This window comes from Vombatus ursinus, unplaced genomic scaffold (assembly GCF_900497805.2).
Source record: "Vombatus ursinus unplaced genomic scaffold, bare-nosed wombat genome assembly UNPS02014814.1, whole genome shotgun sequence".
NCBI lineage: Eukaryota > Metazoa > Chordata > Mammalia > Diprotodontia > Vombatidae > Vombatus > Vombatus ursinus.
In genome coordinates, this window is record NW_020954592.1 from 4,283,867 (window position 1) to 4,297,755 (window position 13,889).

Sequence of the window (13,889 nt, forward strand, 5' to 3'; positions counted from 1 at the left end):
AAACCTGGGTTCAAATCCTACTCCCTACCTATTTGACTTTGGGCCAGACATTTAACTTCTCTGGGCCTGGGTTTCCTCATCCATGAAATGAAAGTATTGGTCTAGTTCAGGGTTTATTAAATTGTCTTTTTGTCATGGACCCCGTTGGTAGTCTGGTGAAACCTATGGACCCCTTCTCAAAATAATGTTTTATTTAAATGCATAAAGTACATAGGCTTGCAGAAGAGCACAATTATATTGAGCTATCTATCAACCATTTTTTTTAAGTTCACTGACCCTTAGTTAAGGGTCTAATCTCCAAGGTGTCTTCTAACTCTAAATTCTACCATCTCTGGATTTTATGAACCCAGTGGTCTGCCTGTTCTCATTTCTGATAATATTTTTTCTTCCCTGTGCTTATTGACTTTATGAATTGGTCTTCTGCTACTTTCTACTTTGAATTGTTTCCCTAGTACATTCTCTCCGGTATTCTTAGTACCACAGTGGAGTGTGGGATTCTCTTTAGCATCCCTTCTTACTATCTCATCCCAATAGAGAAACCTTTGGGCTGAGAGCTCCATGTCATCTATGACCAAATCATTCCTCTGTTCAAAAACCTTCCGTGGCTCCTCTCTACCCACTAAATTTAGTTCAAATTTTTGGAATTCAAAGTACTTCATACTCTATTATTAACTCATCTTTCTGGATTAATTTCCTACTATCATGTGTAGCCTATGGTGCCAATCAAATCTGAATACTGGAATACTTGATAGATCCATGCTTTCCTGTCTCAGTGTTTTTGCTTATTCTATTCTTCTGCCTGATATACTCTCCCTTGTTGATCAGGTTCTAGCTTACAGGTACCCAGGCACATAATTGTAACTGAAACTTCTAGAAATAGGGGCACCCTGGCATCAATCAATCAAGAAGTACTTATTAAATACTTAATACATGCCAGGCACTATGCAACATGCTGAGTATGCCAAAATAGGCAAAAGCAGTGTCTGCCCTCAAGGAGACTACATTCTAATGAGGGAGACAGCATGTATATAAATAGGTAGATACACGATGCTGACAAAGCAGATAGAAGGTAACTTAGAGAAGCAAGAATCAGAATATTTATAAACTTCACCATAACAACACAGACAACAGGAAAGGCTGAGCAATTACAGAATTTTCACACTCAATTTAATCTTGGCAGTCTGTGGAGAAATATTTTATAATAGACTCTTTTTTTAAAGGAAGGTTACTAAAACATGATACATCAAGGACCCCATTGAGAGACTGGAAAAGCAGTAAATAATTGCCAGCAATCAACAACTTGAATTTCAGTTTGAAATTGATGGTCACTTTCCATATTGATTTTAATTTTCCCTTATAGAAATGCATGACATCATCCCTGCTTCTGTATGAATTACTTTAACTCTTGACTCTTTGGAAGTTTGATTTTTTTTTCCCCCCAGGAGAAAAATTGTCTGAGTTCAGTCTCATGGTTTTTCAGCTTAACACCACGGAACCTATCTCTCTCTGCTCCCACGACAAAAAAAATAAACTTCATTCCAAAAGACAGAATAAAGAGATAAGTAGGTGCCACATAATTCATTCAGAAAAACAATAAACTCTTCCTTTCTCTCATTAACTTTATATTTTAGGAAACAAATGATATAAGCTCTTCTTTCTGTGCCAGGGCTCAAAAAATGAGGAAAAAAAACTCATCAATTAATCTGTCATTGGTACTTATTCTCCACTGGGTCTTTTCCAATAAGTTTCCAAAAAATTCAGACTTACCATTAAATGCTTAACTTCTCCTTCTTCCTCTACCAATTGGACAAATAGCCTCCTGACTTTGTCTTCAGAGAAATAATATAAATTATTTGGGGGGGGAGGGAAGTGAGGAAATGGGGTGGGTAGGGGAAGGAAGACAGGTTTCTAGTGGAGAGGGGAAGTATCTATCAAATACTATTAGTCACTTTCAATTTTGTCACTTCTTGTTAAATCACATTCTATTATTATTATTATTATCATTATTATTTTTGCTGCAATTCCTAAGGATATGGGCTATTAGAAAAAAATGAAACTGGGCCTCTCTGGACTTGAGTTACTTGGGTACAGATTAAATCTACTCTCCTGCAAAGCTTCAGGGGATGAATCTGATCCCTGCACTTGTAATTCAAATAGGGTTGATTGTATCAGTGAAAATGCTGGAAATTTTAATAAACCATTAAAATATTAGGTTCTGTTCTGTAATCATGAAACATCCACAGATGATGCCTATTGAATATCCTGAAATGTCACCACTGCAGAGCACTTACATACAAGGGCAGATTGAACTGAAGGTGGTTTTCAGGTTTTGTTTTGTTTTGCATTCTAATGTTTAGTTACAAAAATATAAGAGAAGGCTGGGGGGTAGGGGAAGGAAGCTGTGCCTGTGCTAAGCTACTTTGGTAGATCAGAAGGGGAATAAATGAGCATGGGAAGTCCTTCCTCATGGTGGAGTGCTAATATTAAAGGCTACCATAACATTTCTGGTTTGGTTGATGGGCTCCATTGGAGGGCAGAACAGGAGCTGGTTTTACCCTCATCCTAGTTTCCTGATAGCTCTACAGCCTGAGGACTAATTATGAGGCCAAATGGGATTTGTATTTGGCAGGCATTTTTATTCTGACCTTGGTCATGCATGACTTCAGGGCCAAAAGCTGCATACAGGTGTTCATCTGTAACTTACCATGAAGTCAATAGGAGCTATATTTGAGTAATGGTGAGCAAAATTTTGTTTGGAAGAGTGATAAATGAAATCCAGTTACTTGGACAACAAAATGTGTGTTTCTTTTTTTTTTCCCTTCTTGAAATACTCTTGATTTTCCATCACCTCATCTCATTTTCAATGTTGCTTTCAGTCTTAGACTGACTTAAGTCATAAGCTAAGCAGTGTTGCAATGTAAAAAATATTTTATTTTTTTAATTCTGAAATTGATACTACCCAAAAGAGTTCTGATATGCTTTATTCTAGATTGCTTGAAATGCCAGCTCTAACGAGCCCAGGAAAATTCACAATTTCCATATCAACTTTGTGGGCTACCTTCTCTATCCTTCTTACCTGCCAGTTACAGAAAGGGAACAAACGAGCTAAGTTCCAGTTTTTCAGAATCTGAAAAAGAAGGCATAAAGCCAGATAATAAAAACATTGCCAGCATTAGTATTATTGCCAAGAACAAAACCTTTTGATTGTTTAATAGAATCCTTAAGGGAGTACCCCATCAGCATAGTTCTAATTTTTCCTAGACCACAAACAAGAAGAATTCTTCAAGCCTATTTCATGAAAAACAGAAGGGAAAAATACTTTATTCTGTAAAAACCAAAAGTAGTCTTTTGTTTAAGTAGCCAAAGCCTGATTAAATATTAGCATTTTAATTTTTCATTTTATATGGAAAATCCTTTTTTGGGGAGGTTCCATCAAGCTACATTTTACTTGGACTAGAGATAGTTGGGGTCAAAGAAATTTCAGAAATTTCAGAAAAGCGACCCTTTTATAACACTGTAACTTCCATGCCATTATTTCATAAGAACAGGCAATGAGAGGGATTATTTTATCTCAAAAAAAACCCTCTTAATCTCATTTGAGCCTTGGCTTCACCTTTTGCAGCAGCCTGGAGTAGTGCCTCCAAGATCCTCCTTCCATCCATCCCCTTTATGTATTCATTTGCAAAACTGAGTAGGACACAGATCAGACATAGCACTGTTCTGTTTCTATTTTTTTATTTTAAAAAATCCTGACTTTAACCTCAAATAAAAAATCCATGTAACAGACATGCATAATCAAGAAAAACAAAGTCCCACATTAGCCATGTCCAAAAATGTACGTCTCACTCTGCATCCTCATTCCATTACCTTTCTGCCAGGAGGTGGGGAGCATGTTTCGTTATTTGTTCTCAGGAATCCTAGTTGGAATGATCACTGCATTCGCCAGAGTTCCTACCTCCTTCAAATTTGTTTTTCTTTACGATGTTGCTATTGTATAAATTGTTCTTCTCCATTTTGTGTTGGTTCTAAAAAAAGTCTTCCCATATTTATCAGGAACCAATCTTCTCATCATTTCTTACAGAGCAATAATATTCTATTATAGGGCAGCTAGGTGGCACAGTGGCTAGAACACAGTGAGAACCAGAAAGACTCATCCTACTGAATTCAAATCTGCCCTCAGACAGTAACTAGCTGTATGACCTTGGGCAAGTAACTTAACCCCGTTTACCTTAGTTCCTCATCTATAAAATGAGCTAGAGAAGGAAATGACAAACCACTCTAGTACCTTCGCCAAGAAAACCCCAAATGGGGCCATGAAGAGTTGAACATAACTGAAACGACTCAACAACAAATATGCTATCATAGTCACATACCATAATCTGTTTAGTCATTCCACAGTTGATAGATATTCCTTGTTCCTTATCTGAGGCAAAAAGGGTAAAGATTGCTTTGAGGGTTCCCCTGCTCTGCCCTCTTACTATGCCCCTCTTACTAAGACTCCTTTCCCCATCACTAACTCTCTCTTCTTTTACAGTCACAGAAGTGACTTAATCCTTATTAGGACTTACTTAAAGCATTGATGCCATTCCCAGGATTACTGCAGCTCTTTTCTTTCTCTCTTATATACTGGATCATAGAGCATAGATTTAGAGCTGGAAGCATCCAACTTTCTTATTTATTTTTACAGTTCAAGAAATGGAGGCACAAGGACAAAGGGCTTGCCTTGGGTTGCAAGCCAGCGAGTATCTGAATCAAAATTTGAATTCAGATCTTTTTAAGCCGAAGTCCAGTACCCTAAACACCATGCCATGCTGTCTCTCCAACTTTTCAGTTCTACTCTCTCTGCTGGCTCTTAGGTGTCTCTCATCCTAAAAACATAACAAAAACCTTCCTCTGATCATGCTAGCCTATTTATCTATTATTCCATCTCTCTCTGTTTGCATCCAACTCCTTCATTTCAAAACTTCTTTAAGAAGTTGGCCATAAACTATGCCCAAAGGGTTATAAAAATATGCATACCCTTTGACACAGCAATACCACTTCTAGGTCTGCATCCCAAAGAGATCATACGAATGGGAAAAGGACCCACATGTACAAAAATATTTATAGTAGCTTTTATTGGTGGCCAGAATTGGAAATTGAGGGGATGCCCATCAGCTGGGGAATGGCTGAACCAGTTGTGGCATATGAATGTAACGGAATACTATTGTGCCACAGGAAATGATAAGCAGGCAGACTTCAGAAAAATCTCATAAGACTTGAATGAACTGATGCTGAGTGGAGTAAGCAGAACCAGGAGAACACTGTACACAGTAACAGCTACAAATGTGCGATGACTAATTTTGATAGACTCATCTTTTCTTAGTAATACAAGGATCCAAGACAACTCCAAAGGACTCATGATGAAAATGCTGTCCACATCCAGAAAAAAACTATGGAGTCTGAATGCAGATCAAAGCATAGTATTTGCTCTCTCTCTTTTTTTTTTTTTTACTTTTTTCTTTGTTTCTTCTTTCTCGTGGTTTCTCCCATTGGTTCTAATTCTTCTTTTCTAATTCTTCTTTACAACATGACTAATGTGAAAATAGGTTCAATATGAATGTATATGTAGAGCCTATATCAAATTACATGCCATCTTGGGGTGGAGGAGGGGAAAGATGGGGAGAAAATTTGGAATTCAAAATCTTATGGAAGTGAATGCTGAAAACTAAAAATAAATAAATAGGTAGATAGATAAGTTGTTCATAAACAATGATTCTATCTTCTCAGTATCCACTTTTTTTTAATCCTTTGTAATATGGATTTCACCTAAACCCCTCCACTGAAACTGAAAGGTCACCCTACTTGTCAAATAACAATGGTCTTTTTTTCCAAGTACTTATCTTTCTTGACTTCTCTTCAGTTTTTGATACCATTGACCACTCTCACCTATTGGAAGCTCTTCTCTCGGCTTCAGAGACACCACATTCTTCTGGTTCTTCTTCCCTTATTACTTTTTTTCCTCTCTCTATTCAAGGTTCCTCATGCTCTTCTTGATTCGTTTAATATGTTATTGTATAAATTGTTCTTCTGCTTCTACTCACTTCATCGTGTTTTGATTCTAACAAGAATTCCCAAGTTTCTCAGAAAGTTTTTCATCCTTTCTTACAGTGCAATAATATTATATTATATTCAATAATGCTATGTTTAATAATACATACTATTCTATTCTGTTTTCCATAATTTGTTCCTCGAGGATCTGTTCTCTATCCTCTCGTCTTCTCTCTCTACCCTCTCTTCCTTGGCAATCTCTTTTACTCCATGCCCTGACCCTTTTTTTGAAGTAGAGACCCACTACTTCAACAGCCCATAAGACATCTCTACATAACCATCTATTATACAGAGTATTTTCTCTTGAAAACCTGTTTCTCCTCCTGACTTCATTTTTTTTCTTTCATCTTTCCTCCCATGTTCAAGTTCTTGTGAGTTAACTTTAACTGATCCTGACTCTTAACCACTCATTCCCAGTCAGCTACCAGATGCTGTCATCTCCCTCTTGGCTACATCTTACAACTGCCCCACTGCTTTGTATTACAACCGCTGTCACCCAAATTAAGACCTCATTATCAGTCCTATATTATTGCAACAGGTCTTCCTCTCTCTGCTCTCCCCCTCCCCACATTCAAATCCATTCTAACCATGTCATCACCCTACTCAAGAAATTCCAGTGTCTCCCTATTATCTTTAGGATCAAATATAAAAATTTCTGCCTGGCTTTTAAAGCCCTTCATAACCTGGCCCCTTTCTTAGCAGTCTTTGTATATTTTACTGCCTTCCATTGTTTGCTTTCTACTGTCTCTTTGATCCAGCTGCACAGGCCTTCTTTCTGTTCTTGGGACACCACATCACCTCTCAACTATATGACTTTTTATTTACTATCTCCTGTGTGTAGAATGCTCAATCTCCTCATTTCTACCTCCTGGCTGCCTTCGTGACTCAAAACCCACATTCCATGAAAGACCTTTTTCTAGTTTCCCTTTCCCTTCCAACTAAACATTGAGATTACATCTGAGATTGCTTTCCATTCACCCTGTACATATATCATGTAGTTATTTGTATGTTCTCTTCCCCTCGCACCCCTTACCCTTGGCCCCAGTCTATCTCCCTCTCCCATAAAATGAGCTCCTGGAGGGCAGGGATTGTTTTTGCCTTTTCCCATATCCCCAGTGCTTAGCACAGTGTCTGCACACAGCAAGTGCCTAATAAATGCTTGTTGACTAACATCCTTCATCATGCCAAAATTATCTTCTTTATGTGTACTTATATCACTTTTTGGGGTTCAGACACTAATCAGATTCTTATCTTCTCTGAACAATAAAGTAAATTATATTCATCTCTTAATCCTAAAGCACTTTTGATATCCACATGTCACCAGTACACCATACCTTGAGAAATTAAAAAATGAACCACTGGTTGTCTCAGGACTCTGAATCAGAGTAATGGTTTCAGGAACTATCATTCCTAGAACTCTAAGCAGAATTAACTCAGCAGCAAGATGCCCACATGAAATGATGGAGCCTTAGGGAGAATACATTATACTTATACAAATTATCAACTCCATCAGCCCCTGCAGTTCTGCTTCTATTTAAGTTTTGTTCTGAGAAGTCCAAATAGCAGTATGCTAGAATGGAACGAAGGTTGAATTAGGAGTTAAGAGTACCTGGGTTTCAATCCCTGGACAGGAAAGTAACTTCAGCCCTCAGGACTCAGTTTCTCTTTCCATAAAATGAGGGTATAGGCCTACATGATTATTTCCAGATCAAGATTGGATAGGATCCAGATCCTTTATCGCTACTTCTGGTCTAGAGATAGCAGCTGGAAGATGGTTTATGAATTCCTGAACATTACTGCAGCAGAAGAAAGGTTCCTACCAAGCTACCAACTGTAGTGGAGCTGAGCAAGGAGACATCCACCCTGCTCTTCCTTTTTGACCACAATGGGTGCAATATCATCTTCTTCATGAAATGCATCTTAGGAAAATATTCTTTTCCCTCTACTTCCCCAGACTGCAGGAAAGAAAAATGTTCCTACTCCCACATAAAGTGAGAAGACTTTCCTCTATGGGTATATGACAACCCGATCCTGCCTTTTAAGTCATATCTTTTTATATATATATATACTTCAGTTACATCATAATGAAAATACTTTTAATAGACTAATAAAGGCCTATCATTAAATTCCCAGTCCAGAAAGTTACGAAGCTAAATTGTAAAAAAAAAATCTGTAAATACATTGCAACTCAGTGAGAAGCTTTAACATTTAATTGTAGCCTCAGGCTTTTTATTTTTTTTAATAGAGGAATTTAAAACCTCACTTTTCTGTTACAAACAAATAACTTACTATAATTGAGCTTTTGTTCAGGAAAATTGCATGTGTATGACATAATTATTCTGATAGAGACCAAAATTGTTAACAAAAACTCTGAATTTCTTCCTGTGATACTTAGCTGTTAAAAATTTGAGCTCAACCAAAGAAACTTTAGTACTAGAGTTCAATTCCTATTTTCCATATTTCAAACTACAGAGATACAGAAATAGTATCAGCTTCAATGTTTTAAAGAAAACAATTATTTCACTAACACTCATCAAAAAATTCTAAATGTAGAAAGGGCTATCTTAGGGTGTATGTGTGGGGATGGTCAGAGGTTCATACGCACCCTGACTCTTTACTAAAGGACATGAATGAACAGCGGCTTCTGGTTGTTGCCCTGATCCCTGTGATGGTGCAAGGTTGAGAGGGATGTGCTGAGGGGGATTGTTAGAGGAGCCAGGAAGAGCCACCCACTCTGTGGTCTGTGAGAAACAATGAGAGAGGGTTCCTATTTTTTATTAAAGCAGTCACAAACAACTCCATCTTCCCCTTGGACATCTATGAGGAGGGAATGGGATTTCTCTTCCCCATCAGTTTTGGTGGCAACATGCACATGGAAGTAACCCTAACACTGGACCCCAAGTCCCTGGCTGCCTCTTATGCTTTGTGTTTCTTTCTCAGAGCAGAGGTCACCAAATAACTGATCCTAAGAGATTGATGTTTCCAGTCTCAGTAGTTACCTGATGAATAAAAGAGGGCTAGAGTCCTTGAATTAGGTGTTAATTGATTAGTGGGAGGTACTTCTTCAAACTACGCCCTTCATGGAGAAGATGAAGATAGACAGGAGATTCAGCCATGTCATGGTTGGCCCAAAAGATCTGGACTTTAGTTTCTGCCTAAGGGGCAGCTGAGTGGAGCAGTGGATGGGGCACTGGACCTGAATTCAAATCTGGCCTGAGACATTTACTAGCTGTGTGACCTTGGGCAAGTCACTTAACCTTGATTACCTCCAAAAAAAGAAAAGGTTTCTGCCTAGACAGTACAGACTGAGGTGAGAGAGAATTTTCCTAGTTTAGAATTCAAGTATGACAGGAAAGTCACAAAAATTGGCTTTTTCCTCTCACCATTCTTGCATAAATTATTCTCTTGGTTCTGCTTATTTGACTTTGCTTCTGTTCATATAAGTCTTCTCAGGTTTCTCTGAAGCCACTTCCTCTCATAATTTCTTATAGAGAATTATTTTCTATTTCATTGACATGCCATTTCTCTTCCTCCTCTTTTACCCAGACCTCAACTCAAGTGTCCCATTTCACCATGTTTGACTCTTAACTTTGGAATTTTCTCATTAACCAGATTAAAAAGAAATGTGAGCCATGACATGTCTGAGGAACCTACCTCAGAGGCATGTATGTACTATCATGTTCCAATTTAAGCCACATGGCATCATGATTCTTAATACAACCTTAGACTTAACCATTCATTCCACCTAAACTAAAAAGATAAGTAAATGATGAAGGATTTGGATCAAGCTTAATAGAATTTTTGGAAGCTGGAAACTTTTGGAATCTTGGTCTAATGCAACGTCAGTTGATTGTGCTTTGTATTCAGGTGAGGTCCTTATTCCTCACACATATCTTTGTGAAAATAATCCAGCCAATGAATCACCAGAATCTCATTCTTTAGCAAAGGGCACAAAATCTCATGGACCACAGTGGAGAACACATAACAAAAATCCTGCATCATCAACAGCTAAAATTATTTATAGGATGATGAGAACAAAAATAATTTGTAGGCATAATTATTATTACAAAATTTGGCAAGCTAGAAAGTCAATCAGATAGAACCTAAATAGGGGTAGCTAGGTGACTCAGTGAAAACAGTGCTGGGCCTAAAGTCAGGAAGATCTGGGTTCAAATCTATCCTCAGACATTTACTAACTATGTGACCTTGGGCAAGTCACAACGTCTGTCTGCTATAGTTTCCTCAGTCGGAAAACGAGAATAAGTATAGCACCCACCTCACAAGATTGTGGTTAGGATGAAAGCACTTGACCTAGTCCCTGGCACATAGTATTTACTAAATTACATATATGTGTGTGTGTGTGTGTGTGTGTGCGTGTGTGTGTGTATTATATACATATATATAAAATAAATGTTTATTTCCTTCCTTCTAAAAATATCAATCTGTAAGCATTAGTTAAGCACCTGCTGTATGCCAGGTACTGTAATTAATGCTGTATATGCAAATACAGTAGGAAGGACCTGCACTCTAGGAGCTTGCATTATACCAAGGAAGGATACACAGTCACAGACTAAAAATATAGATTATATATTAAAAAAGAATCACACAGTCACTAAAGACATGAGGGTAGGTTGTACATGAATGCTAATAATTGAGAGAGTTAGGAAAGACCCTTTCAAAGAGATGGATTTTGATTTCAACTGTAAAAAAGAGTTTGGGGGTTCCAAGAGCAATAGATAAGGAACATTCCAGACAAGGGCGATAATCTGTGCACAGATAGAAAAGATGGATATTACCCTGATATGACACTGACTTGATTTTGAAGAATCCCAAAACCCAAACTTAGAATGCAGACATTAAGGGTAGTTTTCCTTAGACATAAGAAATAGGGTATAATTCTATTCATTCACTGCTTATTTTGTCATGAATACCGTATAGCTTGAATCCACGATTATGACCTTGACTAGAATGGGTGCATGAACTGGCCTCTGAGCATAGCTTTATCTGCTTAACATCATTTCCCTCCTCCTTCCCCATCATACCCTCAACCAAAGTCTTGTACTGGTAGGGCAGTGATCTGCATGGTTTTAGATTGCCAGCCTCATTTAATGAGAGCAGGATCTGATTCTAATTATATCTTGAGAGCATTCTCCCATGGAGTCAAATTGGTTGAGAATCAGATGCTTAGATGCTAATGCCAACAGATTATGACTGTTGACATTCATATCTGCCCCCAAGCGTGGTAGAGTAAATCTAAAATCAGACACCTGTTCTCCAGACATGGATAGAGTACTTTGTGTATGAATTTTAGTCCTTTAGCAAGAACAGTCTTATTGCCAGAGGCTCCATTAGACACAACTCTCCAATGTTATGAAAAATGCAGGGGGAAAAATGAAAAGAGAACGCGGCTCCTTCTAACCCAATTATTTTTCTTATTTTAAAATTTACAGCTGAGTGATTCAAGAACTTGCTAGAATTGCTTTAAAAGTCCTTTATAGGCCTTCATTTGTTGCCAAGATGGGTTTTTTAAAGTTCTTAACAAGCTACTGTAACATCCGATTTATCTGTCTCCATTTACAGAGCTCATCATGTGACACATTAGTCTAAGCACAGACCTCATTAAATGCTATTTAATTCACTCACAAGAGGTTTTCAGACTATGTACCAGCTAGTGCTGGAAAAATTCAGAGAAACACAGTAAGAAACCAAATGTTCTTTTAAAAATAAGAGAGAATCAGGGTCTGTGAACCCATTTGCAAAGAAAACAAATGATGATCTCAAAGCAGTTAAAATTAGTCAAAGAAGTCTGTGTCAGGTATATTTTCTCAAAGAAGCTTGGCAAAGGATGTTTAAGGTAGAGATTATCAAATGAAACTAGACAAGGACAGTAGGGTTGCTTTGGCTTTTATTTTAAATTGGTATCGGAAACAGCTGTACTTTCTCTCTTGTTCAACATCCCGCAATGAATTTAAGACTTTGCCAACCAGCGGTGCAGATGTGAATGTTCAATGCCATGTTAGGGCTAGTATGTAAAGACTTGACCCTCGGACTCTCAGAAAGAAAGTCCCAAAGACAATAAGATTCCAATTTCAGCTGTGAGTCAATATTTGCACCAAGCTGTTAATTCCAGGAGAAAAATAACATGCTCTCTATAATTATTAGGAAACATTTAAAATAGGTCCTATGTTGCCGATCTGGACAGAACGAACAAAATTAAGCCCTGGTCCACATTTTGCTCACTCCTCAAAGTCTGTCCTCAGTTCCTAATATGATTCATTCCATCCTCATTTTTTTTTAACAAGAGAGGTTTCTATTGTAAAACTTTTTTTCTTACTGAAGAAAATCCTACAAGAGGATTTAAAATTTATTAGATTTTAGAAACCTGTTTACCAAGCTTCACAAACAATTCATTGAGTCTCTTCTCAAATAATTTCTGCCCATTCCCTCTAAAATCTATGTAATTCCCTGTTCTCAAAATGAATCTGTTTGTCTCTGAGGAGATTTAGAGTTGATGGTCAGAAAGTATTTTCATTTTCATCCTTTTCAAAACTACCCATTCAAAATCAGGAGTGTTGGGTTTTTTTATTTTTTTTGCTAAGAGGCAGAAAGAAGGAAGGGAGGGAGGGAATGAGGGAAGTTTGGAGGGAGGGAGGAAGGAGAGAAGGAAGGAAGGAAAAAGGAAGGAAAAAAGAGAGAAAAGAAAATAAAAAGAAAGAAATCATAAAACACCAACTTCTTGCATTACAAATAAAAGCCTTGGAAATGTGTATATAGGGGTGTGGATGTTGGGAGGGAGTGGCATTTCCTCATCTGGAAGGATTTGTTTTCAGTGATTTGATTTATTGTCATTAGGAGTTTCCCCCACCCTTTCTAAGTATACAGGTTCCAGCTGGCATAAGATTTATTTTCCTGAGGACTGGCAATACCCACCAAAAGGCTGACTGCTGAGAAGAAAGGGGGAAGTTCAAGCTCTTTCTGGGGTCTCAGCACTGTGAGCAATTTGTGGAAACTTTGGAAAGGCAACTGCTCCATACAATGGAATAAATACTTGTCCTTGACACACGCAATGATGCTGATCCTTCATCAGCAGAACATGTGACTTGGCTTAGCTCTCGATAAGTAGTTAAGGTTTCTCCACAGAGTTATAATGTTCTACCTCGTGCATTAAGCTGCATTGAGCATCACTTACCACAGCGACTACCACAAAGTAGGCACTTAATAAACCTTACTGATTATTTATTCTTGTCTGGTCCTTCTTAAGAGCAAAACTATGAAGCTGCTAGGTTGTAACTAATGCTCATGGTATAAAATGAATCTAAATAATATGGAAATTTAGCCCTCTTTAGTACCATTCTTTAGTCCATGAAGATGCTTGGTCTCAAACTTAATTCAATTACATTTCAAAGACAGTTATTAAGCACCTTCACCTATTATGAGCATGATCTACATAAGAAACAGAATGATGTAGTGTGGGGGTTCTTGACTTTTTCTGAGTCATGGCCCCCTGTGGCAGTCTGGTGAAACCTTTCTCAAAATAATGCTTTTAAATGAATACAATAAAATACATAGGATTACAAAGGAAACCAATCATATTGAAATACACTTCTATCTATCATCTATGTCTATCCATGTCTATCTCTATCCATTTATTTATTCATCCATCCTTATCCATCTTTATCCATCTCTATTCATCTATGTATCTATGCATTTATCTATCCATCCTTCCATTTACCCATCCCTATCCATCTGTCTAACTCTATCTGTTTATCTATCCATCCACCTCTATCTATCTATCTATC

The 13,889-nt window shown here is 37.6% G+C and overlaps 1 protein-coding gene across 1 annotated transcript in view; it reads right to left on the reverse strand.

Annotated features, from left to right (window-relative positions):
• Positions 1-13,889, reverse strand: part of MID1 (midline 1) — a 172,843-nt gene that overhangs the window by 43,217 nt on the left and 115,737 nt on the right. The window contains exon 4 of the mRNA XM_027835321.1: positions 8,696-8,753. Within this exon, the coding sequence (XP_027691122.1) occupies positions 8,696-8,753 (58 nt within the window). The remainder of the gene's footprint in view (positions 1-8,695; positions 8,754-13,889) is intronic.